The 27,844-nt window shown below is 50.4% G+C and overlaps 2 protein-coding genes across 14 annotated transcripts; one reads left to right on the plus strand and one right to left on the minus strand.

The window, feature by feature from the left end:
- Positions 1-565: 565 nt before the first annotated feature.
- On the plus strand, positions 566-24,134 carry SNX32 (sorting nexin 32). 11 transcript variants are annotated; one of them, XR_002516935.1, is made up of 14 exons: positions 566-1,044; positions 18,573-18,677; positions 19,032-19,142; positions 19,262-19,383; positions 19,536-19,659; positions 19,850-19,954; positions 20,154-20,259; positions 20,425-20,500; positions 20,736-20,775; positions 21,557-21,612; positions 21,722-21,881; positions 21,961-22,046; positions 22,367-22,469; positions 22,826-22,939. XR_002516935.1 is itself a non-coding variant. In XM_003909555.4 (14 exons), the coding sequence occupies exons 1-13, from the start codon at positions 1,009-1,011 to the stop codon at positions 22,418-22,420; spliced, it is 1,212 nt and encodes a 403-aa protein (XP_003909604.3). In that variant the 5' UTR covers positions 566-1,008; the 3' UTR covers positions 22,421-22,469; positions 22,826-22,939. The 11 variants fall into 11 exon arrangements, 10 of the variants coding, with proteins under 10 accessions (XP_003909604.3, XP_009183880.2, XP_017803736.1 ...); XM_003909555.4 differs by having other exon boundaries at positions 21,557-21,643; XM_009185616.4 differs by lacking the exon at positions 22,367-22,469 and having other exon boundaries at positions 21,557-21,643; positions 22,826-24,134.
- Positions 23,887-27,815, minus strand: CFL1 (cofilin 1). 3 transcript variants are annotated; one of them, XM_031653697.1, is made up of 3 exons: positions 26,971-27,815; positions 24,814-25,121; positions 23,887-24,609 (listed from the first exon to the last, which is right to left on the minus strand). In XM_031653697.1, the coding sequence occupies exons 1-3, from the start codon at positions 26,971-26,973 to the stop codon at positions 24,420-24,422; spliced, it is 501 nt and encodes a 166-aa protein (XP_031509557.1). In that variant the 5' UTR covers positions 26,974-27,815; the 3' UTR covers positions 23,887-24,419. The 3 variants fall into 3 exon arrangements, with proteins under 3 accessions (XP_031509557.1, XP_031509556.1, XP_031509558.1); XM_031653696.1 differs by lacking the exon at positions 26,971-27,815 and adding an exon at positions 26,509-26,838; XM_031653698.1 differs by lacking the exon at positions 26,971-27,815 and adding an exon at positions 25,448-25,774.
- Between the last annotated feature and the right edge of the window lie 29 nt (positions 27,816-27,844).

The following is a 27,844-nucleotide window of genomic DNA, read 5'->3' on the forward strand; positions in this document are numbered from 1 at the left end:
GTCTTTCCCCAAATCTACTGAAGCATGTGATGCACTTGCTCCACGGTGCAGCAGCTTCACATCCGTCCTTTCCTGACTCGGGCCTGACTTCCCTTTCAAGACCGTCTTTTCCACATCTTCCAGTCTCCAGTACTCAGACTCCAGCTTCGGTTTTTGAGTGTTTCTACTCAGGAGCTCCACTCTTTTCCCAATCACCATAAGCTCGTTCCAAGGTTCCCAGGTTTTCTCTCGCAGCAACGGCACCCCCTTGCAGCCCCGCTCCATTGGCGACCGTCCGTGGACCGCGGCCCCGCTTGGGGCGCCCTGGCCGCGGGCCTTGTGGAGCCCCCTAGTCCTCCTAGGCTGCTTACCCCGCCGCTCCCTCCCGCCCAAGGGCGGAAACCTTAACAGACCCCCCTTCTCCACAGACACTGTCCCCTGCCCTCGCCCCTGGTCTACCACCCACATCCCCACCACTGCTCCCCATTTCCCGTCCCCACCCTGCCACCCTCACCCTCTTCCCCTTCCCCTTCCCCACTGCCTGGTGGGCGCCAAACTGGGCGAGTGCGCACGCGCAGGCCGCACGTGGCCGTTGGAAGGAGGGGCCCGGAACGGCGGCACAGGGTTGTGGGGGTTCAGTCCGCCGGGGACTGGAGGGAGACGCGGCACGCGGCCTCTGCGACCCTATGAGCTCTGACCCCAGCTCCCACACTGTAGCCTATCACCGGACCACTCTCCGTGCCGCGTGCCCCTTAAAAGCTGGGGCCTGGGACAAGAACGACAGACATTGCAGCCAATGGTGTCACACACGGTGCCCCGGTACCCAATCGAAAGGCGCAGCTGAGGGAAAGGCGGTGGGAACCGCCCCCGACTCCAGGCGACTCCTTGGCCGGGCGGGGGAGAGCGTCCTCGTCAGCTGAGAGCACACTCACTCGGTCGGTTCCTTGGGCGAGTAACGGGGACGACCTGCGGGAGCACGCGGGCAGTGGCCGGACGCTGAAGCCGTGTGTGCTGCAGCCCAGGAGAGCGATGGAGACGCATGCGGAGGCTGGGAAGGAGGGCAAGGTAGAGAAAGCATGAAGAACACCCCCACCCCCAGCCTCCCCTCTCTCCATGAGAGCCCGTGATGCCCAATCATGCGGTGGTGTGTGTATGTCTGTGAAGGTGGTCACTGGTTCCGTGCGGTTTCAGGTGTGCGTGCGGCATAGTCCGGTACTGCGTGCGTCCTGTGTCCAGGTACGTCGACGGGTCCGCATACGTTCAGGCGTCCGGTGCGTCCTGCGGTCCCCAGGTGTCCGTGTGTCCGGTGCGTCTGTGCGTATTGTATCTGCGTCCAGGTACGCGACGTCCGGTCCGTCCTGTGCGGTCCGTGCATGTCCTCAGGTGTGTCCGGCTAACTTGTCCAGGTGCGGTCCGCGGTCCTTTGTGTATGGTACGGCGCCAGTGTCTCAGGTCCTGTGCGTCCAGTATTATCCAGCACGTGCGCATGTGCGTCCGTGCGTACGCATGTCCAGGTGGTCCAGGCATCCACAAAGACGTCCGCGTCCTTTGTGTCTGAGCGTAAGGTCCGTAATGGTCCAGCGCGGCATCCTTACGTCCTCAGGTCCCCAGACATTCTGTGGGTGTTCAGCGCGGTGTGTGTGTATGTATCCGTATGTGTCTGTGTGTGTGTCTGTGTATTTCTGGATCTGTGTGTGTTTGTACGTGTCTGTGGGCGTTCCTGTGTGCCCGTGCACAGTCCGGGTGTCTCTCAAGGCAGATCTGTGTGTCTATGTCTGTGTGTCTGTGTGTTGGTGTGTGTCTGTATCTGTGTGTGTTTCTATATGTCTGTGTGTGCCTGTGTCTGTGTTTGTCTCGTGTGTCTGCGTGTGTGTGTGCCCATGTGTCTCTGTGCGTATGTGTGTGTCTGTGCAAGTGAGAGAAGGGAGACTTGAGCAAGGGAGTGGGTAGCCTCTGTGGCACCTGTGTGGGGACTGATGAGGATGCCAAGGGAGGCGGGGTTTTGCCTTTGTCCTGACAGATGGAAAGGGACCGTCACTGTCACTCTTACCCTCCCCAGGACCAACTCATGCTGGCTTGATGGGGGTAGGGGGTGGGAGGTGGGGGCGGGGAGAAGGGCAGGATGTTAGGGATTGAGCAGAGGCTGGCATCCTCTTCTCCTTTCCCAAGGCGAGAGAATCCTGTTCAGCCCTAATGGCTTCATTTGTGTTCTGAGTTCATATAATCATAAGACTATTTCTTCCTTTTGACTTCATTCAGCAACGAGTTGAGTATCCACGTTGTGCCAAGGATGGTTAGAGCATGGAGAGGTGCACCCTTTTGGGAGATGGAGGCATATGCACAGTGGGCCATGGCTAAGGATGAGGATGGAGCAGCTGTGGTCCACCTTTGAGGCCCGTCTCCCTCAAGCAGCTACCAAGCAGTGTAGGTCAGAGCAGAAATACTAAGGCAGCAGGAAGGAGGCTGGGGACTAGGGAACCTGCTGCACCAGTTAGCCAAACTGCATGTGTTTGGGTTCTGGGGCAAGTGGGAGAGGCTGCCTTGGGAGTGTCAGAGAAGCCAAGAAATGAGGAGCGAGGTTCAAGTGGTTTGGAGGGACAAGAGGGGCTGAGAGACACAAAGCATGGAACAGAATGGTCTGCTTCAATGTTTATCTATGTTCATCTTCATGGTTAAAGGAGTTAACATATATAAAATGCTTAGGGCATGTATATGAAATGGTTAGAGTTGTGCCTAGCATATTGTAAGGGCCAACATAAGCGTTAGCCATTATATTATTATTACTGTTATATTATTATTGCTGTATGTTCTGAGGATGTGCTGAGCTATTGAACAGATGGATGCACCCCCCAGCCTTTGCAGGAGCCATACTCTCTGAAAGTTCACTACCAATACTTATCCTCTAGGTTAGGTATTGCCTTCTCTAAGATCTTCCTTTAAATATAGAGACATTAAAAGACTATATAAACAAAAATATAATAGAGGAGAAAATGAAATAATATAAAATACTAGCCAAGCATGGTGGCTCAAGCCTGTAATTGCAGCACTCTGGGAGGCCAAAGCAGGCAAATCACTTGCGGTCAGGAATTTGAGACTAGCCTGGCCAACATGGTGAAACCCCATCTCTACTAAAAATCCAGAAAATTGGCCAGACATAGTGGTGTGCGCCTGTAATCACAATTGCTTGGGAGTCTGAGACAGGAGAATCACTTGAACCCGGGAGGCAAAGGTTGCAGTGAAACGAGATCACGCCATTGAACTCCAGCCTGGGCAACAGATCGAGACTCTGTCTCAAAAATAAATAAATAAACCCAAAGGATTATAAATAATTCTACTATAAAGATACACGCACACGTATGTTTGTTGCAACACTATTTACAACAGGAAAGACTTGGAACCAACCCAAATGCCCATCAATGATAGACTGGATAAAGAAAATGTGGCACATATACACCATGGAATATTATGTAGCCATAAAAAAGAATGATATCATGTCCTTTCCAGGGACGTAGATGAATCTGGAAGCCATCATTCTCAGCACACTAATACAGGAACAGAAAACCAAATACCACATGTTCTTACTCATAAGTGGGAGTTGAATAATGAGAACACATGGACACAGGGAGGGGAACAACACACACTGGGGCCTGTGGGGGACTGAGGGGCAAGGGGAGGGACAGCATTAGGACAAATACCTAATACATGTGGGGCTTAAAATCTAGATGACGGGTTGATAGGTGCAGCAAACCACCATGGCATATGTATACCTATGTAACAAACCTGCACATTCTGTACATGTATCCCAGAACTTAAAGTTAAATTTAAAAAATAAAATAAAATAAATAAATAAAATAAATAATATAAAATACTATTTAAATAATTCAAAAGAAGACAAGAAAGAAAGAATACAGGAATAAAAACAGATGGGACAAAGAGAAAGCAACAAGCAAGATGACAAGTTGCTAGCCTGCTACATCAGTAATTACAATAATTATGAATGGACTAAATTCTCCAATATATAAAAAACATCGTCAGATTGTATTTTGGGAAAAAAACAACTAGAGTCTGTTAAAAGATACATATTTTAAATATAAGGACACAGAAAGGTTGACATAAATGGGTGAGAGCTGGGCATAGTGATGCACACCTGTGGTCCCAGCTATGTGGGAGGCAGAGGTGGGAGAATTGCTTGAGCTCAGGATTGTTTGAGGTTACAGTGAGCTGTGATTGTGTCCCTGCACTCCAACCTGGGACACAGAGTAAGACCTTGTCTTAAAAAAAAAAAAAAAAAAAAGGGTCAGGCCCAGTGGCTCACACCTGTAATCCCAGCACTTTGGGAGGTCAAGTTAGGCTGATCACTTGAGGTCAGGAGTTCCAGAGCAGCCTGGCCAACACAGTGGAACCCCATCTCTACTAAAAATACAAAAATTAGCTGGGCCTGGTGGCATGCACCTGTAATCCCTGCTACTCAGGAGGCTGAGGCAGGAGAATGTCTTGAGCCCAGGAGGTGGAGGTTCCAGTGAGCCAAAATCATGCCACTGCACTCCATCCTGGGCAACAGGGCAAGACTCTCTCTCTCAAAAAAGAAGAAAAAAGAAGAAGAAGGAGGAGGAGGAGGAGGAAAGAAGAGGAAGAAAGAAGAGGAAGAGGAAGAAGAAGAAGAGAAGAAGGAGAAGGAGAAGAAGAAGAATACTAGAAATAAAGAAGGATGGCCGGGTGCAGTGGCTCATGCCTGTAATGCCAGCACTTTGAGAGGCCAAGGTGGGTAGATCACCTGAGGTCAGGAGTTTGAGACCAGCCTGGCCAATGTGGTGAAGCCCTGTCTCTACTAAAAATACAAAAATTAGCCAGGCGTCATGGCAGGCACCTGTAATCCCAGCTACTCGGGAGGCTGAGGCAGGAGAATCACTGGAACCTGGGATGCAGAGGTTATAGTGAGCCAACATCACGCCATTTCATTCCAGCCTGGGTGATGAGAGTGAAACTCTGTCAAAGGAAGGAAAGAAGGAAGGGAGGGAGGGAGGGAGGGAGGGGAGGGAGGAAGGAAGGAAGGGAGGAAGAAAAGGGAAATAAAGAGGGACATTTTGGCCGGGGGCGGTGGCTCAAGCCTGTAATCCCAGCACTTTGGGAGGCTGAGACGGGCAGATCACGAGGTCAGGAGATCGAGACCATCCTGGCTAACATGGTGAAACCCCATCTCTACTAAAAAAAATTCAAAAAACTAGCTGGGTGAGGTGGTGGGCTCCTGTAGTCCCAGCTACTCGGGAGGCTGAGGCAGGAGAATGGCATAAACCAGGGAGGTGGAGCTTGCAGTGAGCTGAAATCCGGCCACTGCACTCCAGCCTGGGCAACAGAGTGAGACTCCATCTCAAAAAATAAATAAAATAAAATAAAAAGGGACATTTTATAATGATGAAAGATTTCATTCCACAGAAAAATAATCCTAAATTTATATGAACCTAATAATATAGCATCAAAATATGCAAAATAAAAGATGACAGAACTAAAAGGAATAATAGGCAAACCTACAATTAAATAGTAAGTAATTGTATTTTTTTTTTAGAAATGGGGTCTTTTATGTTGGCCAAGCTGGTCTCCAATTCCTAAGTTCAAGTGATCCTCCCACCTCGGCCTCCCAAAGTGCTAGAATTATAGGCATGAGTCACCATGCCCAGCCCAGTTAGAAATTTTAACACAATTCTCAACAACTGTTACAACAAGCAGACAAAAATATCAGTAAGGATTTAGAAGATATAAATAACATGATTAATCAACTTGATCTAATTGACTTATGTAGAGCTGTGTACCCAACAACTGCAGAAAATACATTGTTTCAAATGCACGTGAAACATTTACCAAAATAAATGATACCTTGAGCTATAATGCAAGTATAAATAAATTTTAAAAGACTGAAATCATATAGATTGTACACTCTGACCCAGAATTAATGTGGAATCAAAACAAAAACATAACTAGATTCCAAACTATTGGAAATTAAGCAACATGCTTCTAGATAACCCATAGGTCAAAGAAGAAATTATAATGGAAATTAGAAAATATTTTTACATTGATGATTATAAAAATATGACATATCAAAACTCATAAGATACACAGTTTCCAGAGGGAGATGTATACCACTACATGCATATTTTAGAAAAGAAGAAAGCCGGCTGGGTGCGGTGGTTCACGCCTGTAATCCCAACCCTTTGGGAGGCTGAGGCGGGTGGATCACGAGGTCAGGAGATCGACACCATCCTGGCTAACACAGTGAAACCCCATCTCTATTAAAAATACAAAAACTTGGCCGGGCGCGGTGGCTCAAGCCTGTAATCCCAGCACTTTGGGAGGCCGAGACGGGCGGATCACGAGGTCAGGAGATCGAGACCATCCTGGCTAACACAGTGAAACCCCGTCTCTACTAAAAAATACAAAAAACTAGCCAGGCGAGGTGGTGGGCGCCTGTAGTCCCAGCTACTCGGGAGGCTGAGGCAGGAGAATGGCGTGAACTTGGGAGGCGGAGCTTGCAGCAAGCTGAGATCTCAGCACTGCACTCCAGCCTGGGCGGCAGAGCAAGACTCCGTCTCAAAAAAAAAAAAAGAAAAAGAAAAAAAGAAAAGAAAAGAAGAAAGCCTTGAGTATACGACACTAAAGAAAATAAGTAATTATTATTATTATTATTATTATTTTGAGAGGGAGTCTTACTTCCTTGCCCAGGCTGGAGTGCAGTGGTGTAATTTCAACTCATTGCAACCTCCACCTCCCAAGTTTAAGCGATTCTCTTGCCTCAGTCTCCCAAGTAGCTGAACTACAGCTGTGCGCCACCACACCTGGCTAATTTTTTTGTATTTTTAGTAGAGACAGTGTTTCACCATGTTGGCCAGGCTGGTCTTGAACTCCTGACTTTAGGTGATCCATTAGCCTTGGCCTCCCAAAGTGCTGGGATTATAGCGTGAGCCACCGCACCCAGCTGGAAAATAAGTAACTAAAAAAAAAAATTTTGGCCGGGCGTGGTGGATCATGCCTGTAATTCCAGCACTTTAAGAAGCTGAGGTGGGCCTGGTGCAGTGGCTCACGCCTGTAATCCCAGCACTTTGGAAGGCCGAGGTGGGCAGATCACAAGGTCAGGAGATTGAGACCATCCTGGCTAACATGGTGAAACCCCATGTCTACTAAAATACAAAAAATTAGCCAGGCGTGGTGGCGGGCACCTGTAGTCCCAGCTACTTGGGAGGCTGAGGCAGGAGAATGGCGTGAACCCGGGAGGCAGAGCTCGCAGTGAGTGGAGATCGCGCCACTGCACTCCAGCCTGGGAGACAGAGCGAGATCTCTGTCTCCAAAAAAAAAAAAAAGAAGCTGCTGAGGCTCAGGTGGATCATCTGAGGTCAGGACCAGCCTGGCCACCACGGTGAAACACCGTCTCTATTAAAAATACAAAAAAAATGGCCAGGCGTGGTGGCTCATGCCTGTAATCCCAGCACTTTGGGAGGCCAAGGCGGTCGGATCACAAGGTCAGGAGATCGAGACCATCCTGGCGAACATGGTGAAACCCCGTCTCTACTAAAAATACAAAAAATTATCTGGGCGTGGTGGCAGACTCCTGTAGTCCCAGCTTCTCGGGAGGCTGAGGCAGGAGAATGGTGTGAACCCGGGAAGCGACGGAGCTTGCAGTGAGCGGAGATCGCGCCACTGCACTCCAGCCTGGGAGACAGAGCGAGACTCCGTATAAAAAAAAAAAAAAAAAGTTAGCTGGGCGTGGTGGCACACGCCTGTAGTCCCAGCTACTCTAGAGGCTGAGGCAGGAGAATCGCTTGAACCTGGGTGGTGGAAGTTGCAGTAAGCCGAGATTGTGCCACTGCACTCTAGCTTAGGCAACAGAGTGAGACTCTGTCTCAAAAAAAAAAAAAAAAAAAAATTAAAGAAAACAAGAAAGGCTGAGAAATTAATGATACATTCATTCTCAACAAGTCAGAAAAAGAAGAGCAAGTTAAACCCTAAGAAGATAGAAGGATAAGAGGATAAGCACACAAATCAACAAAGGCCGGTTGTAGTGTCTCACGCCTGTAATCCCAGCCCTTTGGGAGGCCAATGTGAAAAGGGGAGGATCACTTGAGAGTAGGAGTTTGAGACCAGCCAGGGCAACATAGTGAGACCTCCTCTCTACTAAACAAACAAACCAAAAAAAAAAAAAAAAAAAAGAAGAAGTCAACAAATAGAAAATAAACATACAAATAGGGAAAATAAATAAATCAATAATGCCAAAAGTGGTTTTATGAAAATGTTAATAAAATTAATAAACTAGCAAGACTGACAAAAGAGAGATTGAGAGAGCAGGAGAGAGATGGAGAGGAAGGAGAAGAATACTAATTACCATTCTCAGGAATTATAAAGGCGACATCACTAGAAATACTACAGACAAAAAAAGAAGGAGTAGATATGAACAAGTTTTTGGCAAACAAATTAGGTAATTTAGATGCAATGGACAAATTTATTGAAAAAGGCAACTTACCAAACCTGAAGCAAGAATAGAAAATCTATGTAGTCCTATACATATTATAGACATTTAATCTGTAATTTAAAATATTTCCAAAAATATCTTTCTAGCACAAATAAAATCACATGTAAATTCTTCAAAACATTATGGGGGAAAATATCATTTTTATATAAATTATTCCAAAAAACAGAAATAGAAGGCACAGTTTCTGTCTTATTTTAGGAGGACAGCATAACCTTGATACAAATATCTGTCAAGAGGAGATACAGATGGTGAGGATTGCACAACAATGTGAATGCACTTAATGCCACTGAATTGTGTGCTTAAGAATGGTTAAAATGGGGCCGGGCACGGTGGCTCACACCTGTAATCCCAACATTTTGGGAGGTTGAAGCAGGTGGATCACCTGAGGTCAGGAGTTCAAGACCAGCCTGGCCAACATGGCGAAACCCCATCTCTACTAAAAATACAAAAATTAGCTGGGCATGGTGGCGGGTGCCTGTAATGCCAGCTATTCTGCAGGCTGAGGCACAAGAATCACTTGAACCCAGGAGGCAGAGGTTGCAGTGAGCCAAGATTGTACCACTGCACTCTAGTTGGGCAACAGAGTGAGGATCCGTCTCAAAAAAAAAAAAAAAAAAGATTAAAATGGTAAATTTTATATTATGTATATTTTATCACAATAAAAAAAATGTTAGGAACATTACAAGAAAGGAAAAATACACGTTAATATCTCTCATGAACATAGATGCAAAAATCATAAAATATCAAGTTGCAGCTGGGGGCCAGGCATAGTGGCTCATGATTATAATCCTAGCACTTTGGGAGGCTGAAGCAGGAGGATTGCTTGAACCCCGGAGTTCAAGACCAGCCTGGGCAACATAGAGAGACCCCCATCTCTACAGAAAAATTGAGAATTAGCCAGGTGTTGGCCGGGCGTGGTGGCTCATGCCTGTAATCCCAGCACTTTGGGAGGCCAAGGCGGGTAGATCATGAGGTCAGGAGATCGAGACCATCCTGGCTAAAGCGGTAAACCCCCGCCTCTACAAAAAAAAAAAAAAATTAGCCAGGCATGGTGGCACATGCCTGTAGTCCCAGCTCCTTGGAAGGCTGAGGCAGGAGGATCACTTGAGCTCAGCAGGTTGAGGCTGCAATGAGCTGTGATCATAAACACTGCACTCTAGCCTGGGCAACAGAGTGAGACTCTGTCTCAAAAATTAAAAAAAGAAAAAGGTTGAGGCTGGCCACAGTGGCTCATGCTTATAGTCCCAGCACTTTGGAAGACTGAGGCAGGAAGATTGCTTGAGCCCTGGAGTTTGAGCCTACGGTGAACCATAATCACACCACTGCACTCCAGCCTGGGTGACAGAGCAAGACCCTGTCTCAAAAAAAAAAAAAATTATCAAGCTGAATAAGCAATATACAAAAGGATAACACTTCATGAACAAGGCCTTCTTCCAGGAATGCAAGGTAGTTTAACATTTGCAAATCAATCAAATGAAATTCAGCACATAAACAGATGACAAGAACATCCATATGATTATCTCAATCAAGGGAAAAACGATTGATAAAAATCAACACTCTCATCAAATTAGGCATAGCAGGGAGTTCCATTAAGCTTCATTAAGATACCCTTGATTAAAAATATATATATCTAAAAACACTTTGGGGTTAAATTTTAAATGCAGTCCCTCTGAGATTAGGAACATGTCATCATATCATCACTTCTACATTGTACTGGAGGTCCTGGCGAGTATAATAAGGTGGTAAAAAGAAATAAAGGTTGGAAAGAAAGAACTAAAACTGTCATCATTTTAGATTATAGGACTGTATATGTAGGAAAGCCAAAAGAACTGGCCAGGAAGGTGGCTCAGACCTGTAATCCCTGCACTTTGGGAGGCCTAATTTAGGAGATCTCTTGAGCCCAGGAGTTCGAGACAAACCTGGGCAACATAGTGAGACCTTATCTCTATGAAAAATACAAAAATTATCCAGGCATGGTGGCAGATGCCTGTAGTCCCAGCTACTCAGGAGGCTGAAGTGGGAGGATCCCTTGAGCCTGGAAGTTCAAGGCTGCCATGAGCCAAGGTGGCATTACCACACTCCATCCTGGATGACACAGCAAGACCCTGTCTCAAAAAAAAAAAAAAAAGGATCCACAAACAATTAAATTAATAAGTGAGTGAGTTCAGCAAGATAGTTAAAAAATTTATTAAAATTAACAAGTAAATTTGCGTGGACACAAAGTAAATATATAAAAATATATGATTTTTTTTTCTTTCGTTCTTTCTTTTTTTTTGAGATGGAGTTTCACTCTTGTCACCCAGGCTGGAGTGCAATGGGGCGATCTCAGCTCACCACAACCTCTGCCTCCGGGTTCCAGGGTTTTTCCTGCCTCAGCCTCCTGAGTAGCTGGGATTACACGCGCCCCCCACCACACTTGGCTAATTTTTGTGTTTTTAGTAGAGATGGGGTTTCACCATGTTGACCAGGCTGGTCTCAAACTCCTGACCTCAGGTGATCCACCCGCCTTGGCTTCCCAAAGTGCATGAGCCACCTCGCCCGGCCTTTTTTCCTTTCTTTTTTTTTGTTTTTTTTTTTTTTTTTTTTTTTTTTTTTTTGAGGCAGGGACCCGCACTGTCATCCAGGCTGGAGTGCAGTGGTGTGATGGTGTGATCATGGCTCACTACAGCCTTGACCTTCTGGGCTCGAGTGATCCTCCTGCCTCAGCCTCCTAAGTAGCTGGGACTACATGTCTTTGCCACCACACCAGGCTAATTTTTGTATTTTTTTGTAGACATGGGGTTTCGCCATGTTGCCCTGGTTGGCCTTGAACTCCTTGGCTCAAGTGATTCTCCTGCCTCAGCCTTCCAAAGTGCTGGGTTCACAGGCATGAGCCACCATGCCCAGCCTATTGTTTTTCTGTATACAATTAGAAGATGAAACTTTAAAAAATATAATTTAAAAAGCAAAGAAAGGTCGCCTATAATCCCAGCTGCTTGGGAGGCTGAGGCAGGAGAATCGCTTGAACCCAGGAGGCAGAGGTTGCAGTGAGTCGAGACCATGCCATCGCACTCTGGCCTGGGCAACAAGAACAAGACTCTGTCTCAAAAAAATAAATAAATAAAATAAAAATAAAAAGCAAAGAAAAAAGAGAATCATCAAATACCTAGGAATAAATCTCACAGAAGACATGCAAGACCTTTACACAGAAAACTACAAAACATTAAAGATGACCTAAGTCATTGGAAAGATATTACATGTTTTTAGATTGGAAGATTAAAAATTATAAATTATAAAATTACAAAGAGATCTAGTCTTCCCAGATTGATCTATATATTTGATATAATCACAATCAAAATCCCAGTACGTTTTTTAGGGGTAGAAATTAACAAGCAGAATATCTGTAGAAATGTAAAGGACTTATAATAGCCAAAATTATTTTGAAAAGAAAGGATAAAGTTGGAGGCTTTGCACTATGTGGTTTCAAGTCTCGCCTGTCAAGTTACGGTAATCAAGACAGTGAGATATTATCATAAGGATAAACATTTAGACCAATGGAACACAGCAGAGAGTCCAAAGAGTGACACTCTTTTTTTTTTTTTTTGAGACGGAGTCTCATGCTGTCACCCAGGCTAGAGTGCAGTGGCAAGATCTTGGCTGACTGCAAGCTCCACCTCCCGGGTTCATGCCATTCTCCTGCCTCAGCCTCCCGAGTAGCTGGCCCTACAGGCGCCTGCCACCGCACCTGGCTAATTTTTTTTTGTATTTTTAGTAGAGACGAGGTTTCACCGTGTTAGCCAGGATGGTCTCAATCTCCTGATCTTGTGATCCATCCACCTCAGCCTTCCAAAGTGCTGGGATTACAGGCATGAGCCACCGCGCCCGGCCTGTCACTTTTAATAGGTCAATTGATATGTGTACACCAAAGCAATTCAATAGCAAAAGGAAAATGTTTATAACAAATAGTGTTCAAATAGCTGGCCACATGGCACAATGAATCACAACCCATACCTCACACTGCATATTCAAAACAAATTGAAAATCGCCAGGCGTGGTGGCTCATGCCTGTAATCCCAGCACTTTGGGAGGTTGAGGCAGGTGGATCATATGAGGTCAGGAGTTTGAGACCAGCCTGGCCAACATGGTGAAACCCCATCTCTACTAAAAATACAAAAATTAGCCAGGCGTGTGGCGCACACCTGTAATCCCAGCTACTTGGGAGGCTGAGGCAAGAGAATCGTGTGAACCCAGGAGGTGGAGGCTGCAGTGAGCCAAGATCATGCCACTGCACTCCAGCCTGGGTGACAAAGCGAGACTCCATCTCAATAAATTAAAATTAGGCCAGGCATGGTGGCTCATGCCTGTAATCCCAGCACTTTGGAAGAACAAGGCAGGTGGATCGCCTGAGGTCAGGAGTTCGAGACCAGCCTGGCCAACATAGTGAAACTCCATCTCTACTAAAAATACAAAAATGAGCTGGGCGTCGTGGTGGGCACCTGTAATCTGAGCTACTCAGGAGGCTGAGGCAGGAGAATTGCTTGAACCTGGGAGGCCGAGGTTGCAATGAACTGAGATCTGCCATTGCACTCTAGCCTGAGCAACAAGAGTGAAACTCCATCTCAAAAGAAAGAAAGAAAGAAAGAAATTAAAATTAAAATGAAGAGAATGAATTGAAAATAGATCATAGCCAGGTGGGGTGGCTCACATATGTAATATCAGCACTTTGGGAGGCCAAGGAGGGTGGATCACTTGAGGTCAGGAGTTTGAGACCAGCCTGGCCAAAAGAGTGAAACCCCATCTCTACTAAAAATACAGAAATTAGCTGGGCGTTGTGGCGGGCGCCTGTAATCGCAGCTACTCAGGAGGCTGAGGCAAGAGAATCATTTGCACTCCAGCCTGGGCGACAGAGCAAGACCCTGTCTCAAAAAAAAAGAAAAAAAGAAAAAAAAGAAAATGGATTATAGACTCAAGTGTAAGCTTAAACTGTAATACCTCTAGAAAAATAAATAGAATATCTTCATGACCTTGGGGTAGGCAAAGATTTCTTCAACAGGACATAAAAAGCCTTAACCATAGAAATAAAGGACTCTTATGTTGAGCTTGTAACATTTGAACCATTAAGAGAGTCAAAGGCAAACTATAGACTAGGAAAAGATACTGACAAAACGTATAATCAACAATGGACTTGTCCCCAGGAACAGAGTTCCTACAAATTACTGAAAAACAGATAATCTGATCTTTCAAAGAGGTGGCTGGAAAGAATCAGAGGACTGAACAGGCACTTTACAAAAGAAGATATGCAGATGACTGATAAATACAGAAAATGCCGCTCAACATCATTCCTCACCAGGTAATACCAGTTACACTCCCATGCACAATTACCATGCCTCGACTAACAGGGTGGAAGTAAAAAAGACTAACAATTCCGAGCCGTCACAGTGGTTTGTGCCCAGACTGATCTGTATATTCGATGCAATCACAATAAAAATCCCAGTACGTTTTTTAGGGGTAGAAATTAACAAGCCGAGTATGTGTAGAAATGTAAAGGACCTATAATTGCCAAAATGATTTTGAAAAAAAAGAATAAAGGTGGAGGCCTTACACTGTCTGATTTCCAGTCTCACCTGTCAGATTGAAGTAATCAGGCCAGTGAGATATTATCATAAGGACAAACATAGACCAATGGAACAGAGAGTCCAAAGTTTATCATACTTAATAGGTCAATTGATATGTGTACACAAAAGCAACTCTCATCTACTCCAGAGGATTGCCTGAGCCCAGTTCAAGGCCAGCCTGGACAACACTAGCGGGACCCCATTTCTTTAAAAAAAAAAAAAGAGAGCGAGAGAAAGATAAAATGACTAACAACTCTGAAGTATTGGCAAGGATGTAGTGCAACTGGAACTTTCATACACAGTGCTGCTGGCAGTGTACATTGGTTTAGTCACCTTAGAAAATTGTTTGGCAGTATTTACTAAAGTGTTTTAAACATATAATATGCCTTCCCTGTGAACAAGCACTTCTCATACCCAACAGAAATGGGGACTTAGGTCAAAAGTCCTCAAAAGATGGCTGGATGCGGTGGCTCACACCTGTAATGCTAGCGCTTTGGGAGGCCAAAGCGGGCGAATCACTTGAGGTCAGGAGTTCAAGAGCAGCCTGGCCAACATGGCAAAACTCCATCTCTACTAAATTACAAAAATTATCTAGGCATGGTGGCAGGCGCCTGTAACCCCAGCTACTCAGGAGGCTGAGGCAGGAGAATCACTTGAACCTGGGAGGTGGAGGTTGCTGTGAGCTAAGATTGAGTCACTACACTCCAGCCTGGGTGACAGAGTGAGACTCTGTCTCAATAAATAAATAAATAAAGTCGGCCGGGCGCGGTGGCTCACGCCTATAATCCCAACACTTTGGGAGGCCGAGGCGGGCGTATCACCTGAGGTCAGGAGTTTGAGACCAGCCTGGCTAACATAATGAAACCTTGTTTCTACTAAAAATGCAAAAAATTAGCCAGGCATGGTGGCGTGTGTTTGTAATCCCAGCTACTCGGGAAGCTGAGGCAGGAGAATTGCTTGAACCCAGGAGGCGGAGGTTGCAGTGAGCTGAGATCTCGCCGTTGCACTCCAGCCTGGGTAACGAGCAAAACTCCGTCTCAAAAAAAAAAAAAAAAGAATTGTTCATGGCAGCTTTATTCATAATAGCCAAAAACTTGAAATAATCCAAATGATAATCAACAGTAGATACATGCATTATGATATAATCATGTAATGAAATAAGACACAGCAATTGGGAGGGGGGAGGGATTGCATTGGGAGTTATACCTGATGTAAATGACGAGTTGATGGGTGCTGACAAGTTGATGGGTGCAGCACACCAACATGGCACAAGTATACATATGTAACAAACCTGCACGTTATGCACATGTACCCTAGAACTTAAAGTATAATAATAAAAAAAAAAAAAAAAAAAAGGGACACAGCAATGAAAACAACTACTTCTCCACTCAACAACATAGAGAGAGCTCTCTAAAGAACAGGGGCACAAAAGAATGCACAATGCATAACTGCATTTCTGTGAAGTTCAAGAATAGGCAGGCCAGAATAGGCTGGGTTCAGTGGCTCACACCTGTAATCCCAGCTCTTTGGGAGGCCAAGGCGGGTGGATCACCTGAGGTCAGGAGTTCAAGACCAGCCTGGCCAACATGGTGAAACCCCGTCTCTGCTAAAATACAAAAATAGCTGGAAGTGGTGGTGTGCGCCTGTAATCCCAGCTACTCAGGAGGCTGAAGCAGGAGAATCCCATGAGCCTGGGTGGTAGAGGTTGCAGTGAGTTGAGATCACGTCACTGCACTCCAACCTGGGTGACAGAGTGAGACTTCGTCTCAAAAAAAAGAATAGGCCAGGCCTGGCCGGGCGCGGTGGCTCACGCCTGTAATCCCAGCTCTCAGGGAGGCAGAGGCGGGAGGATAGCTTGAGCCCAGGAGTTCAAGACCTGCCTGGGTAATATAGCAAGACCCCGTTCTCCACAAAAGGGAAAAAAAAAAAAAAAAAAGACAAGAATAGGCCAGGCCAGGCACGGTGGCTCACACCTGTAATCCCAGCACTTTGGGAGGCGGATCTGGCGGGCAGATCACCTGAGGTCAGGAGTTCGAGACCAGCCTCAACATGAAGAAACCCCATGTCTACTAAAAATACAAAATTAGCCAGGCGTGGTGGTGGATGCCTGTAATCCCAGCTACTCAGGAGGCTGAGGCAGGAGAATTGCTTGAACCGGGGAGGCCGAGGTTGCAGTGAGCCGAGATTGCACCATTGCACTCCAGCCTGGGGAACAAGAGCGAAACTCCATTTCAAAAAAAAAAAAAAAGTTAGCTTTAGTTTTTTTTGTTTTTGTTTTTTTTTGTTTTCTTTAGACAGTTCCTCACTCTGTCACCTAGGTTGGAGTGCAGTGGCAAGATCCTGGCTCACTGCAGCCTGCACCTCCCAAGCTCAGTCTTCCCACCTCAGCCCCCCAAGTAGCTGGAACCATAGGCATGTGCCACCACGCCCAGCTAATTTTTAAAGTTTTTTTGTGGAGGTGGGCGTCGAAGGGTGTCTCACCATGTTGCCCAGGCTGGTCTCAGACTCCTGGGCTCAAGCAAAATTTAGGTGGGAGTGGTGGCACGCGCCTGTAATCCCAGCTACTCAGGAGGCTGAGGCAAGAGAATCTCTTGAACTCGGGAGGCAGAGTTTGCAGTGAGCCGAGATCACAGCACCGCACTCCAACCTGGGTGACAGAGCAAGACACTATCAAAAAAAAAAAAAGAGGGAGAAACCATGTAGAGATAACCCTGTAAACAGTGACCAGTGACCTCAGGGTCAATTCCTTCATGCCGGACAGCCAGGCTGAGGGGACAGATACAGGGATCTCCATCCGGGAAGGAGACATCACTAGACCAGCTGCAGATGGGCCACCATCAGGCAAGGTCTTGCCTGTTTCTGGACCCACATATCACCAAGCCCCATCTCAGGGACCATCTCCAAAGTGTGCCAAAATCAGAGAGAGGAGAGAGTGAGGAGGCCTCCAGATTGAGAGGTGGGACAGGTGCCTCTTGTATACTGGTGAGCAATGCTGAAAGGCAGAGTGATTCTTAAGCCTCTTCTCTTCCCCCTAATATCACTTGGCACTATGGTGTGGACACAGTAGGTATTCAATAAATGCATGTTGCTTCCGGCCCTTTGGGAGGCTGAGGTGGGAGGATTGCTTGAGCCCAGGAGTTTGAGACCAGCCTGGGCAACATAGCAAGACCCTGTTTCTAAAAAAAAAAAAAACCACACACACAAAAAAACTTGGCATGGTGGTACATGCCTGTAGTCCCAGGTACCTGGGAGGCAGAGGCAGGAGGATCACTTGAGCCCAGGAGTTGGAGGCTGCAGTGAGCTATGATGGCACCACTGCATTACAGCCTGAGTGACAGAGCAAGACCCTATCTCAAAAATAAATAAATACATATTGAATAACTCAATGCAAGAATGAGCTAGTAGCTTGGTGTCTTGTTGATCTTTTCACTTGAAGAAATACACGTGCTTTGCATGTAAGCTGTTGCCTCTTGGCATCAAAAGTAGTAAATGGAATGGTTTTGGCAACCCCCCCCAAAGGAGGTGAAAATGTCTCACCCAACTCACTTGAAGCCCTGGTTAAGGGATGCCTGAGTAGCCGGCTGGGGAAGGGGTGGGCAAGTAACTGAGAAAGTACATGGGGTTGGAAATTAAGAAACTGGGTTTTGCTGGGCACAGTGGCTCATGCCTGTAATCCCAGGACTTTGGGAGGCCGAGACAGGTGGATCACTTGAGGTCAGGAGTTTGAGACCAGCCTGACCAATATGGTGAAACCCCATCTCTACTAAAAATACAAAAGTTAGCTGGGCATGGTGGTGCACGCCTGTGGTCCCAGCTATTTGGGAGGCTGAGGCAGGATAATCGCTTGAACCTGGGAGATGGAGGTTGCAGTGAGCGGAGATCGTTCCACTGCACTCCAGCCTGGGCAGCGTAAGACTCCGTCTAAAAAAAACAAGCAAACAAACAAAAACAACAACTGGGTTTCGACCTGGCACTGTCGCTTTGCAGCTGCATAACCTTAGACAATTTACTTCCCCTCACGGCACTGCACTCCAACCTGGGTGACAGAGCAAGACACTATCCAAAAAAAAAAAAAAAAGGGGGAGAAACAATGTAGAGATAACCCTGTAAACAGTGACCAGTGACCTCAGGGTCAATTCCTTCATGCCGGACAGCCGGGCGGAGGGGATAGATGCAGGGATCTCCATCCGGGAAGGAGACATCACTAGACCAGCTGCAAATGGGCCGCCATCTCTGGTTGTCTCAGCTTCAATATCTGTCAAATGGGAAGCTTTCTGCCTGCCTCCAAGGATAGGAGGGTTAAAATGTTTTGGCAGTTGCAAAGCTCAGGTCAGTGCCTTATCAGGACCCCTCTCTGGTGACCTGGGGCATTGCTGAAGCAGTGCTGCTAAAGAGGGTTCTGCAGGTGGACCAGAAGGCCTGCAGGGTGAGGAAGGGCAAAGGGGCCATGCTCAGCTAGGCCAGAGACCTCCCCTCCTCCGCAGCCTTCCTGTGCATCGGTGGATCTGCAGGGAGACAGCTCCTTACAGGTGGAGATCTCTGACGCAGTGAGTGAGCGGGACAAGGTGAAATTCACTGTTCAAACCAAGGTGAGGCAGCGCGGGGCTCGAGGAAAGGTCCTGGTGGCTGCCCGCAGGAGGCCTCCCCCAGGGGTGGTAGGCACGTGCCAACACAGCCTGTGGGCACTGTTCCTCCACCTGGCACTTGCCCTCAGCCCCTCCTGGAAAGCAAGCATCTTAACTAGGCTCTGGGTGCCTCTTCCTGAGGCCCCGAGTCCTAATCATCCCCATCCACGATTCTAAATGAAATCACGCACACTTGAGCTCTAACTTGGTCCTCCCTGGGATGTGGGATGAGGGGGGCCCAAAAGTGGGTGCCCAGGAGACTTGCTGAGGCAGGGCTTGGGGCAGAGAGGGTACCTCAGACGGCCTTCCTGCTTCCAGAGCTGCCTCCCTCACTTCGCCCAGACCGAGTTCTCAGTCGTGCGGCAGCACGAGGAGTTCATCTGGCTGCATGACGCCTACGTGGAGAACGAGGAGTACGCCGGCCTCATCGTGAGGAGGGGCCGGGCAGGGGCTGGGAGGGACAGGCAGAGCACTTGGGTGAGGACCAAAGGCTATGGCGGCCGTCTCGGCAGTGAGAGGTCTCCCAGCTCCGTCCCTCCTTTGAGCAGATCCCCCCAGCCCCTCCGAGGCCAGACTTTGAGGCTTCAAGGGAAAAGCTACAGAAATTGGGCGAGGGGGACAGCTCTGTCACTCGGGAAGAGTTTGCCAAGATGAAGCAGGAGCTGGAAGCGTGAGTGCCCCCTCCTTTCCCAGCCCTCCCCAGCTATCTTCACCAGCTATCCCCCCATGAATGTTTAGAGACCCTGACCTCTGACCCCAGAAAGGGGGCAGGCAGGATGATGGGGGCTGAGGAGGGCCCGTGAGCTGCTGCCACTCTCGCAGGGAGTACCTGGCCATCTTTAAGAAGACAGTTGCGATGCACGAAGTCTTTCTGCAGCGCCTGGCGGCCCACCCCACCCTGCGTCGAGACCACAACTTCTTTGTGTTTTTGGAATATGGACAGGATGTGAGCTGGGCCGAATCCCTGGCCCTGGGGCCGGAGTCTAGCTTGGGTGGGGAGGCACCCAGGGGTGGCAGGGCTGGAGAAGGGGCCCCAGTGGGCCCAAGCCTGTGTCACAGCTCCGTGAGTGGCTTGTGACTCGGCATGGGAGGCGAGAACGCCCACCCCAGCATCATTCCCTCCCTGTGTGCCTCAGCTGAGTGTCCGGGGGAAGAACAGGAAGGAGCTCCTCGGAGGGTTTCTGAGGAATATCGTGAAGTCTGCGGATGAAGCCCTCATCACGGGCATGTCAGGGCTCAAGGTAACCCCTGGAGCTCCTCTCCAGATTCAATCCAGCACCTCAAGTCCACAGTACGGATTGAGGCCCAGGCTGGGTGTGGGAAGGAAGCCACTGGTGGGGCCTGGCCTGGATTGGAAGGAGATTTTGCCAACCCTGCGTGCCTGTGCTGCCAAGCTCCTTGGTGACCCAGTGTAAATGGGGTCCTGCCTGGCTCCCTTAGGAGGTGGATGACTTCTTTGAGCATGAGAGGACCTTCCTGTTGGAGTATCACACCCGTATCCGAGATGCCTGCCTGCGGGCCGACCGCGTCATGCGTGCCCACAAGTGTACGCAAGGTCCAAGGGGTCCTGGATCCCACAGCCCCTCTCCCCAGTGGTTCAACTCCTTGGGGGAGAGAAGAGAGCAGGGCATGCCTTGTCTGTCTGTGGCCACAGGCACCAGGGCTTGACGTGCAGATGTAGGGGCTCTGATGGGGGCTGTTCCCCCAACAGGCCTGGCAGATGATTATATCCCTATCTCAGCTGCGCTGAGCAGTCTGGGAACACAGGAAGTCAACCAGCTAAGGACGTGAGGACTCCCTCCACCCCTACCCTCTCCCTATGCCTGTAATACCATGTCTTCCCATGAGGGGTCACTCTGTAGATGTCTACTGTCAGCTCTAGGTGGGAGGTGTAGGCTCTCCCGTTGGGGGAAGGTGTTGGGAGGGAAAGGCGAGAGGGAGACTCCCAAGGAGGGGCTGAGACAGATAGGCTTTGAGCTGTTCCTCAGCCCCCTACCCTAACTCCTCCCTACTACTTCCTAGGAGCTTCCTCAAATTGGCAGAGCTCTTTGAAAGGCTGAGGGTGAGTACTGCCTTCTGTGCTCAAAAGCTTTCCTGGTGATCTTCGCAGGGAAGATGAGTCCTGGCAGAGGGAAGAGCTTCAGGATCATCTTGGGTTCAGTGATAACTTGGGCCCAGTGGCAAGTTGGGCTCACACTCCAGACTAGTTTAACGAGAGCTAGGCTGAAGACAAGGATCCAGCTTCGTGTGTGTGTGTGGGGGGGTGTGCGTGCATGTACATGCGTGTGTGCAGCAAGGGAGAGTTGGGAGGCACAAGGATGTGCCCAAATCTCTGGCAGGCTGCACCCAGCTGCCAGCACACTGCCTGGGTACACACATCCCCCACTCTTCCCCAAGAAGTCACTTGGAGTGTTGCTGTCTTCCTAAAACGTCTATTGGACTGCATCTCTTCCCTGCTCAAGGCCCTTCAGAGACCCTGCCCCTTCTGGAAGCTCCCAAAGTCCTGAGCTTCCACTTTCAGCCTCTTGTGCTCCAGCCACTGCCTCCCTTCCCTGCTTTGCCCAAGTGCCCTCCCTGAACTAAAGGTTCCCTGAACACATAGCCGCGTTTGCACAGCTGCCAAGCCCTCGGCTCCCTGTCTGGCTCTTACTTAGTCCCTGAGATCCAGATTAGATCCCACTTCCTCTGTGAAGCCTTCCCTGGCCTGCACCCCTCAACACCAGGCCTGACCTGGAACAGTTACCTAAGGCCTCTTTGCTGGATATTTACATGAAACGGTGCCTCCCACCCCTTAGCTGCCCCTCTGACAAGCTCCCTTCCCAGTGCCCACCTTTCTGATGCAGAAGCTGGAGGGCCGAGTGGCTTCCGACGAGGACCTGAAGCTGTCAGACATGCTGAGGTATTACATGCGCGACTCACAGGCAGCAAAGGTGAGAGGCAGCCCCAGAGCAATGCTCAGGCCTGGAAGCCAGGACAGGGCAGCAGTGACCCTGTGCCCGTGGTCCTAGGACCTGCTGTACCGGCGGCTGCGGGCACTGGCCGACTACGAGAATGCCAACAAGGCACTGGACAAGGCGCGCACCAGGAACCGGGAGGTCCGCCCCGCCGAGAGCCACCAGCAGCTGTGCTGCCAACGCTTCGAGCGCCTCTCCGACTCCGCCAAGCAAGGTGAGCCCGCAGCCCCCCGGCCCCAGCCTGGGGCCACATGCCCTGCCCAAGTCCCCATGCCTCTTCCCCTCCTCTCCAGAGCTCATGGACTTCAAGTCCCGCCGGGTCTCCTCTTTTCGAAAGAATCTCATTGAGCTGGCAGAGCTGGAGCTCAAACACGCCAAGGTGAGCCCTCCCACCTCCCTCCCTCCCTCCCCCAGGCACCAGGGTGTGCGTGCACGTATGGATGTGCACACGTGTATGTGCATATGTGGGTGTCTGCATGTACATGTGTGCGTGTGTGGATGAGAGCAGCCTCAGCTAAGGCTTGGGGTCATGCTTCCCTGGCTCACGACCCATGCCTTCTCGGTAGGAAGACCCAATTAACAGCAACTGTTATTGCACAGAGCAGGGGTGTGGGGAGCAAGGGGGTATCTACAGTGCAGAAAGAATGGCAGCCTAACTCAAGGAGCAGAGTACTTCAAGGACCTGTTTCTCCTCTGCAGGCCAGCACCCTGATTCTCCGGAACACCCTTGTCGCCCTAAAGGGGGAGCCTTAGAGCAGCCAGAGCTCAGCCAGACCCTGCTCTGGGATCTCCAGTGACCAGGGTATCCCAGACCCCTCTCTCTGGCAAGGTGTCTCCTTCTCTAGCACAGTGCCACTAGCCACACCCTCACTCTGCCCCACATCCTCCCAGGGAAAGCCCAAACCCCCTACCACTACCACCACCAAAGGTGCCAGGCCTTGCAAGACACAGGGCAGCATAGGTATCATGATTGGCCACAGGTCAGCAGAGCCCCAGGGACCCCGACACCCCTCCCCAGGAAGCTGAGGAACAGCCTCCTCTCTCACCCAGGGCCTTGAAGGAATCATAGCTCTCTTGATCCCAGCCTGTTCTCCTTCACAAATAAAAACCCTGGTTTTGTAGCAAGGAGGCCTATTGTCTTTGCTTCCCTTCCCACAGCTCAAGGGTCCACCAGGTACACCTTCTGCCAAGGCAGTATGATCAGATCCTGGGGACACCGAGGGCACCCCGCAGTATCCTCAGCCCTCTCCAGTGACAGCAAGCTCCTGTGGGAAGGCGCAACACCCAGAAGTTGGGACGTAGGAACCCCAGAAGTGTCTTCCAGGTTTGCCCCCACCCCCACAAACCCTAGCACAAGAATGAATCGCAAGTTCTCCACATGTTATTTCCTAACCAGAAAAGGGATCTAGCCCTTCCTCCCAGAACCACTCACAAGCTCCTGAGAGGTAAGGAGCCAACTGTAACACCAGGCGGCCTCTTCCCTTCTCGGCTCAGTTAATTAGGGAGGAGATATAGATGCCCCATTACCACTCCCAATTCACCTCACCCTAGGGCCAGATTTCTTGGATGTCTTTGCCTGCTGGGCAGGTGAAAGCCCAAAGTACAGGCTGGAAACAACCCATAGCAATGCTGGCAAAAGGCTCAGGGTACCGGCAACACCCTTTTGGTTAAACATAGGGAGGCGGTGCTCAAGACACCTGTGTCTGAAGTCCTGGGCTCCACCTGGCTGGCCCCACCCTGAAAGGACTCCGGCCACATCTAGAGGAGGTCAAAGGCTCAACTTGGGCTGACTCACAGCAACCACTGAACCTGACCCTCATAAACCTGAGTCAGCCATGCAGGGAAGACAGCAAACCAAACCGACCCATTAAGCTACCTGTGACTTGCCTATCAGCCCACACCTAGGCAGGGACAGAAAAGACTATCAGATGGACCTCACTGACCATCCAGGCAAGGCTACAGAGCACCCAGTTCAGGCATAAACCACTTCCGCTGGAACACCCCTGTGGCCAGCACCACTCCTTAAACAGCCAGTCCAGTGTCGATCACAGCCCCACCAACAGAATGGTGACCATCAGAAAGGTGTCTCAGCCAATCACTGGAGCCAGATAAGGGTGTGCAGGGACTGGTTGGGTATGGGGTACAGAGAAGAGAGATAGCACCATTCTCCCAGTGCACCCCCCCCCCAAGTCTCCTGGGCCCCAACCTTGAAACACACATCCCATTAATGAGCCTTTTTATTATTGTCTTTTTTAATTGAAGGTCCCTTACTGGTCCTGCTTCCATGAGTAGCAATGACCAGGGGAAAAGGGAGAGGAACCAGCCGGCACAGGGAGGGGTCATCTCCACAACATTCCATTTATACACAGAACTAAACAGACAAGCACAGAGTCACTATTGCGGTTAGAAGTTGGCAGCATGGGAAGGGGGAGGACCAGGTGGGGAATGGGGATGTTGTTAAAAAAAATACAGGCTCCCCCACAACTGGGGTACCTGGGGGGAACTTGGTCTGCTTCAACCCAAGAGGAATCAGAAGATCAAAAGCAGTTTGGGAAAGCCAGAACCGTCAGGGATGGAGGGAGAAGGAAAATCCAGGGGGTGGGGGGTCTGTTTGGCAACTGGGGAGAAGGGATTGCCCTCCCCCTGCTGGGATCCCCCCAGCCCCTCCGGTCTGGCAGGAAGGGGGCAGCCTGCAACCCCCGAGGGCAGGTGTGGGGCTGCCAGATGCTCCAGGCAGGGGGCCAGAAGGGGCTCACAAAGGCTTGCCCTCCAGGGAGATGACAGCACTGCCCCCCAACTTCTCTGCCAGGGTGCAGCGGTCCTTGACTTCCTCGTAGCAGTTTGCTTGCAATTCATGCTTGATCCCTGTCAGCTTCTTCTTGATGGCATCCTTGGAACTGGCATAGATCATTTTGCTCTTAAGGGGCGCACACTCAGGGGCCCTGAACAGAAACATGAGTCAGGCAACTCGCAGCAACAGCAAAGCCATAGGTGACTTTGAGAAACCCTTGGGCTGGCAGTGAGGAGTCTTTTGTTACAACCCCCTCCCAATCCAAACCCACACCTCTGGGTTGACCAGGATCCACAGAAGTTCCCATCATGGGAAAGAGGGTAGGTGACAAGAAGTAGTGCCAGAATGAGCTCACCAGAAGATAAACACCAGGTCCTCCTTCTTGCTCTCCTTGGTCTCGTAGGTTGCGTCATAGAGGGCGTAGCGGCAGTCCTTGTCTGGCAGCATCTTGACAAAGGTGGCATAGGGGTCGTCGACAGTCTGGCCCACATCGCCCACCAAGATCTCCTTGCCCTCCTCCAGGATGATGTTCTTCTTGTCCTCACTCAGGCAAAAGAGCACCGCCTTCTTGCGCTTCTTTACCTCCTCTGGTGTTGAAGACTTACGCACCTTCATGTCGTTGAACACCTTGATGACACCATCAGAGACAGCCACACCGGAGGCCTGGGAGACACGCCACGTATACCTCATCAAGAAAAGGACCCTAGGGAACTGCCCCTTGTTTTCTCAGAAGATCCCAGTCCGCGTCTTGGGTGGTCACTAGTGCCCTTCCCAAGGCAAGTCACTAGTTTTTCCACCCAAGCCACTGTCAAAGAACCAGATGGGACACAACCTCAGAATGGCAGCCATGGCCTCTGATCACCTAGTTCAACAACCCCTTCCCTCATTTTACGAGACAGAAATGGAAAACTCGTGAAAAGCAGAGCCTTGACCAAAATGTGAACCCAGAATTAAAAGATCCACTGGCTACTGACTCACTTGCTACTCACCGTATTTGCTCTCAGCCTTTGGATAAAACTGGTGACTTAGAACTTCAGATATGGAGGACCCAAACACCTGAGCCAAGACTCCTCTTCAGAAAAAGCCAAGACCCCACAATGCTAGATGGGACCCCAAGGACACTAACAGTTACAACAAACCCACCAGAACTGCTTGACGCAGTGTTACTACACAAACGACCCCTGTTCCCTCCTAGGGTCTTTCCCAACCAAAACAAGAATCACAACCCCCAATAAGGACCCTGCCCGACAACTCCCTTCTTCCGGGAATAGTGCTAGGCCCCAGAAGTCGCTGGTAAAAACTAACATGCCAAACTCAAGTGCCCAGAAGCCTTGCGATCTTTAAACTCCTACTCTGCGTCGTGCTTGGCAGTGCCCGAGCCGGGGGGGGGGGGGGGGAATCCACGGTAAATCTGGTCCCCCGAACTCCCCGGAACTGCAGAGGAAGCCGGCCACGTGACTCGGTAGCTTCCGGAGTAGGCGGGGAAAGGAGATCGGCTAGGTCCGGCCCCCTCCCCAATAGAGAACGGCGTACCTGAGAAGCAGCAGCATCTCCAGGTCCCTAACCCTGTGGAATCCCCTTAAAACAACGGATGTATCAGACCTATCTGCTGCAGGCAGGAGCCTGGGCACGCTACATAACCTTCGGTTTTCTCAGCCCTCGGGCCGTATACAGGGGGCGGGGTGGTTTCCGGGCGGTGCCCGACTGGGTCACTTCCCTAAACTCGGCTCCACCCTCAGGCCCATCCGGGAAGGCCTGGCTGGCCCAGGGCTTCGGCACCCGCGGCCGGGCCTGAGTGTGCGCGCACGCGCCGGCAGACAGCGCCGTTCCAGCCCTCGCCCAATGCAGGGGTGAGAACGCAGCTCGTTAGATGTGCTCCCGAAGGCGCCGCGGTCTCTGCGATGCCCCCTCTAAGCCTTGCGGTGCAAGGCCCTAATCGCAGGCACCCACGCCCCAACCGGGACCCCGTCTTCCCAGCATCCCCCCTCGCCGCGCCAGCGCCCGCCCCTCCCGGGCGCAGGCATCTCTGCCACCTGCTGCCGAGACAGACCCGGCTGCCGAGGGAGGGTGACGCGCAGACAGGAACAGCCTTGGGTGGGGCGCGCGCGCCGAGACCTCTCGCGCGCTTTTCCCTCGCCGCCCCCGGGCCGGGTTTGGACGCCGCGTGCTGCAGTCGAGAGCGCGCCCCTAAGGAACGCACGACGCTGGTCGTTCCGCGAGGGGCGCGCCAGCGCGCGCCCCGGACCCCTCCCCCCACGGCCGGTTTCCGCGCGGGCGCACCAGCGGGTGGGGGAGGGGAGCCCAGGGGGCGCGCGAGCGACGTCCAGACCGGCCCTCCCCGGCGCCCACGGGCGCGCACGCGCATTCCGGCACCGCCCGCCCCTCCGTGCGAGACCCTCATCCCGCCCGGGGCGCTGGGGGAGGGGTTGCGGACATCGCTCCCCCGTCGCCTCCTGCGCGCAGGCAACCGACCCGCAGCCGCCTCCCTCGGGCGTCGTGGCTTGCCGCTCACCATGTTTCCGGAAACGAAAAGGAGCGGGCACCGAGAGCCGCAGTAGACAAGAGCGCTGCAGACGCTGCCGGGACCCGACTGAACGCGGCCTCTCCCGGCCCCTTCCGTTTAGTAGGAGCCGCACAATGAGGGGCGGGGCGGGCTTCCGGCGCTCCCTCCGCGGGCCGACGGGAAATGGAGTCCGCGGGCCCTGCGCCGCCGCCTCGCTCGCTCGCTGGGTAACAGAGTCTTCCCGCCGGCCAGCCCGGAGCTGCAGTGCATGCGGGGAAATGTAGGCCCGGGTTCCGGGCGGCACCGCACCGCGCAGCGCGAGCCCATTGGTCCAATTTCCCAGGAACCGCTCTGAACCCGGCGAGGTGGCGCTCAGTAAAATGACCCGAAAACGATCCCCGACTAAGCGGCTCTTTATCCCGCAGCAAAACGGCTTTCTTAAGACCCATCTGGTATTATCTGGATCCGTTGGCCTGAAATTCTTGAGTGAGGTTAGGGTTTTGCTTTTCTGAATCGAAGCAACTATTGATTAGCCTGGAATCCCGACCTAAAGCAAAGAAAATCACAAGTATGAAGGCGTCATCGGTCGGATAACACTAGTACTCCACATGTGCAAAGCCACTCGTCTCCTGAAAAAAAAGGCCATGTGCAACGTCAGTAAAATAAGAATAGCAGGAAAAGGCACAGGGGAAAGGTACAAGCAAATCTCTGAGAGCTTTGTTCTTGTTTAAAGATGTTTGGCAAAGTCATGAGGCGATAAAGGGTAAAGACGAGGCTTTGTGCATTCAATTCAAAGCTTCTTTATGTGCCTTTTACGTGCCACTGAGAAAAAATAGATATTAAGCCAGACTTGCACCCAGCTCTCGAGTTGATAGCCAGGTAC

This window comes from Papio anubis, chromosome 12, assembly GCF_008728515.1.
Source record: "Papio anubis isolate 15944 chromosome 12, Panubis1.0, whole genome shotgun sequence".
Lineage (NCBI taxonomy): Eukaryota > Metazoa > Chordata > Mammalia > Primates > Cercopithecidae > Papio > Papio anubis.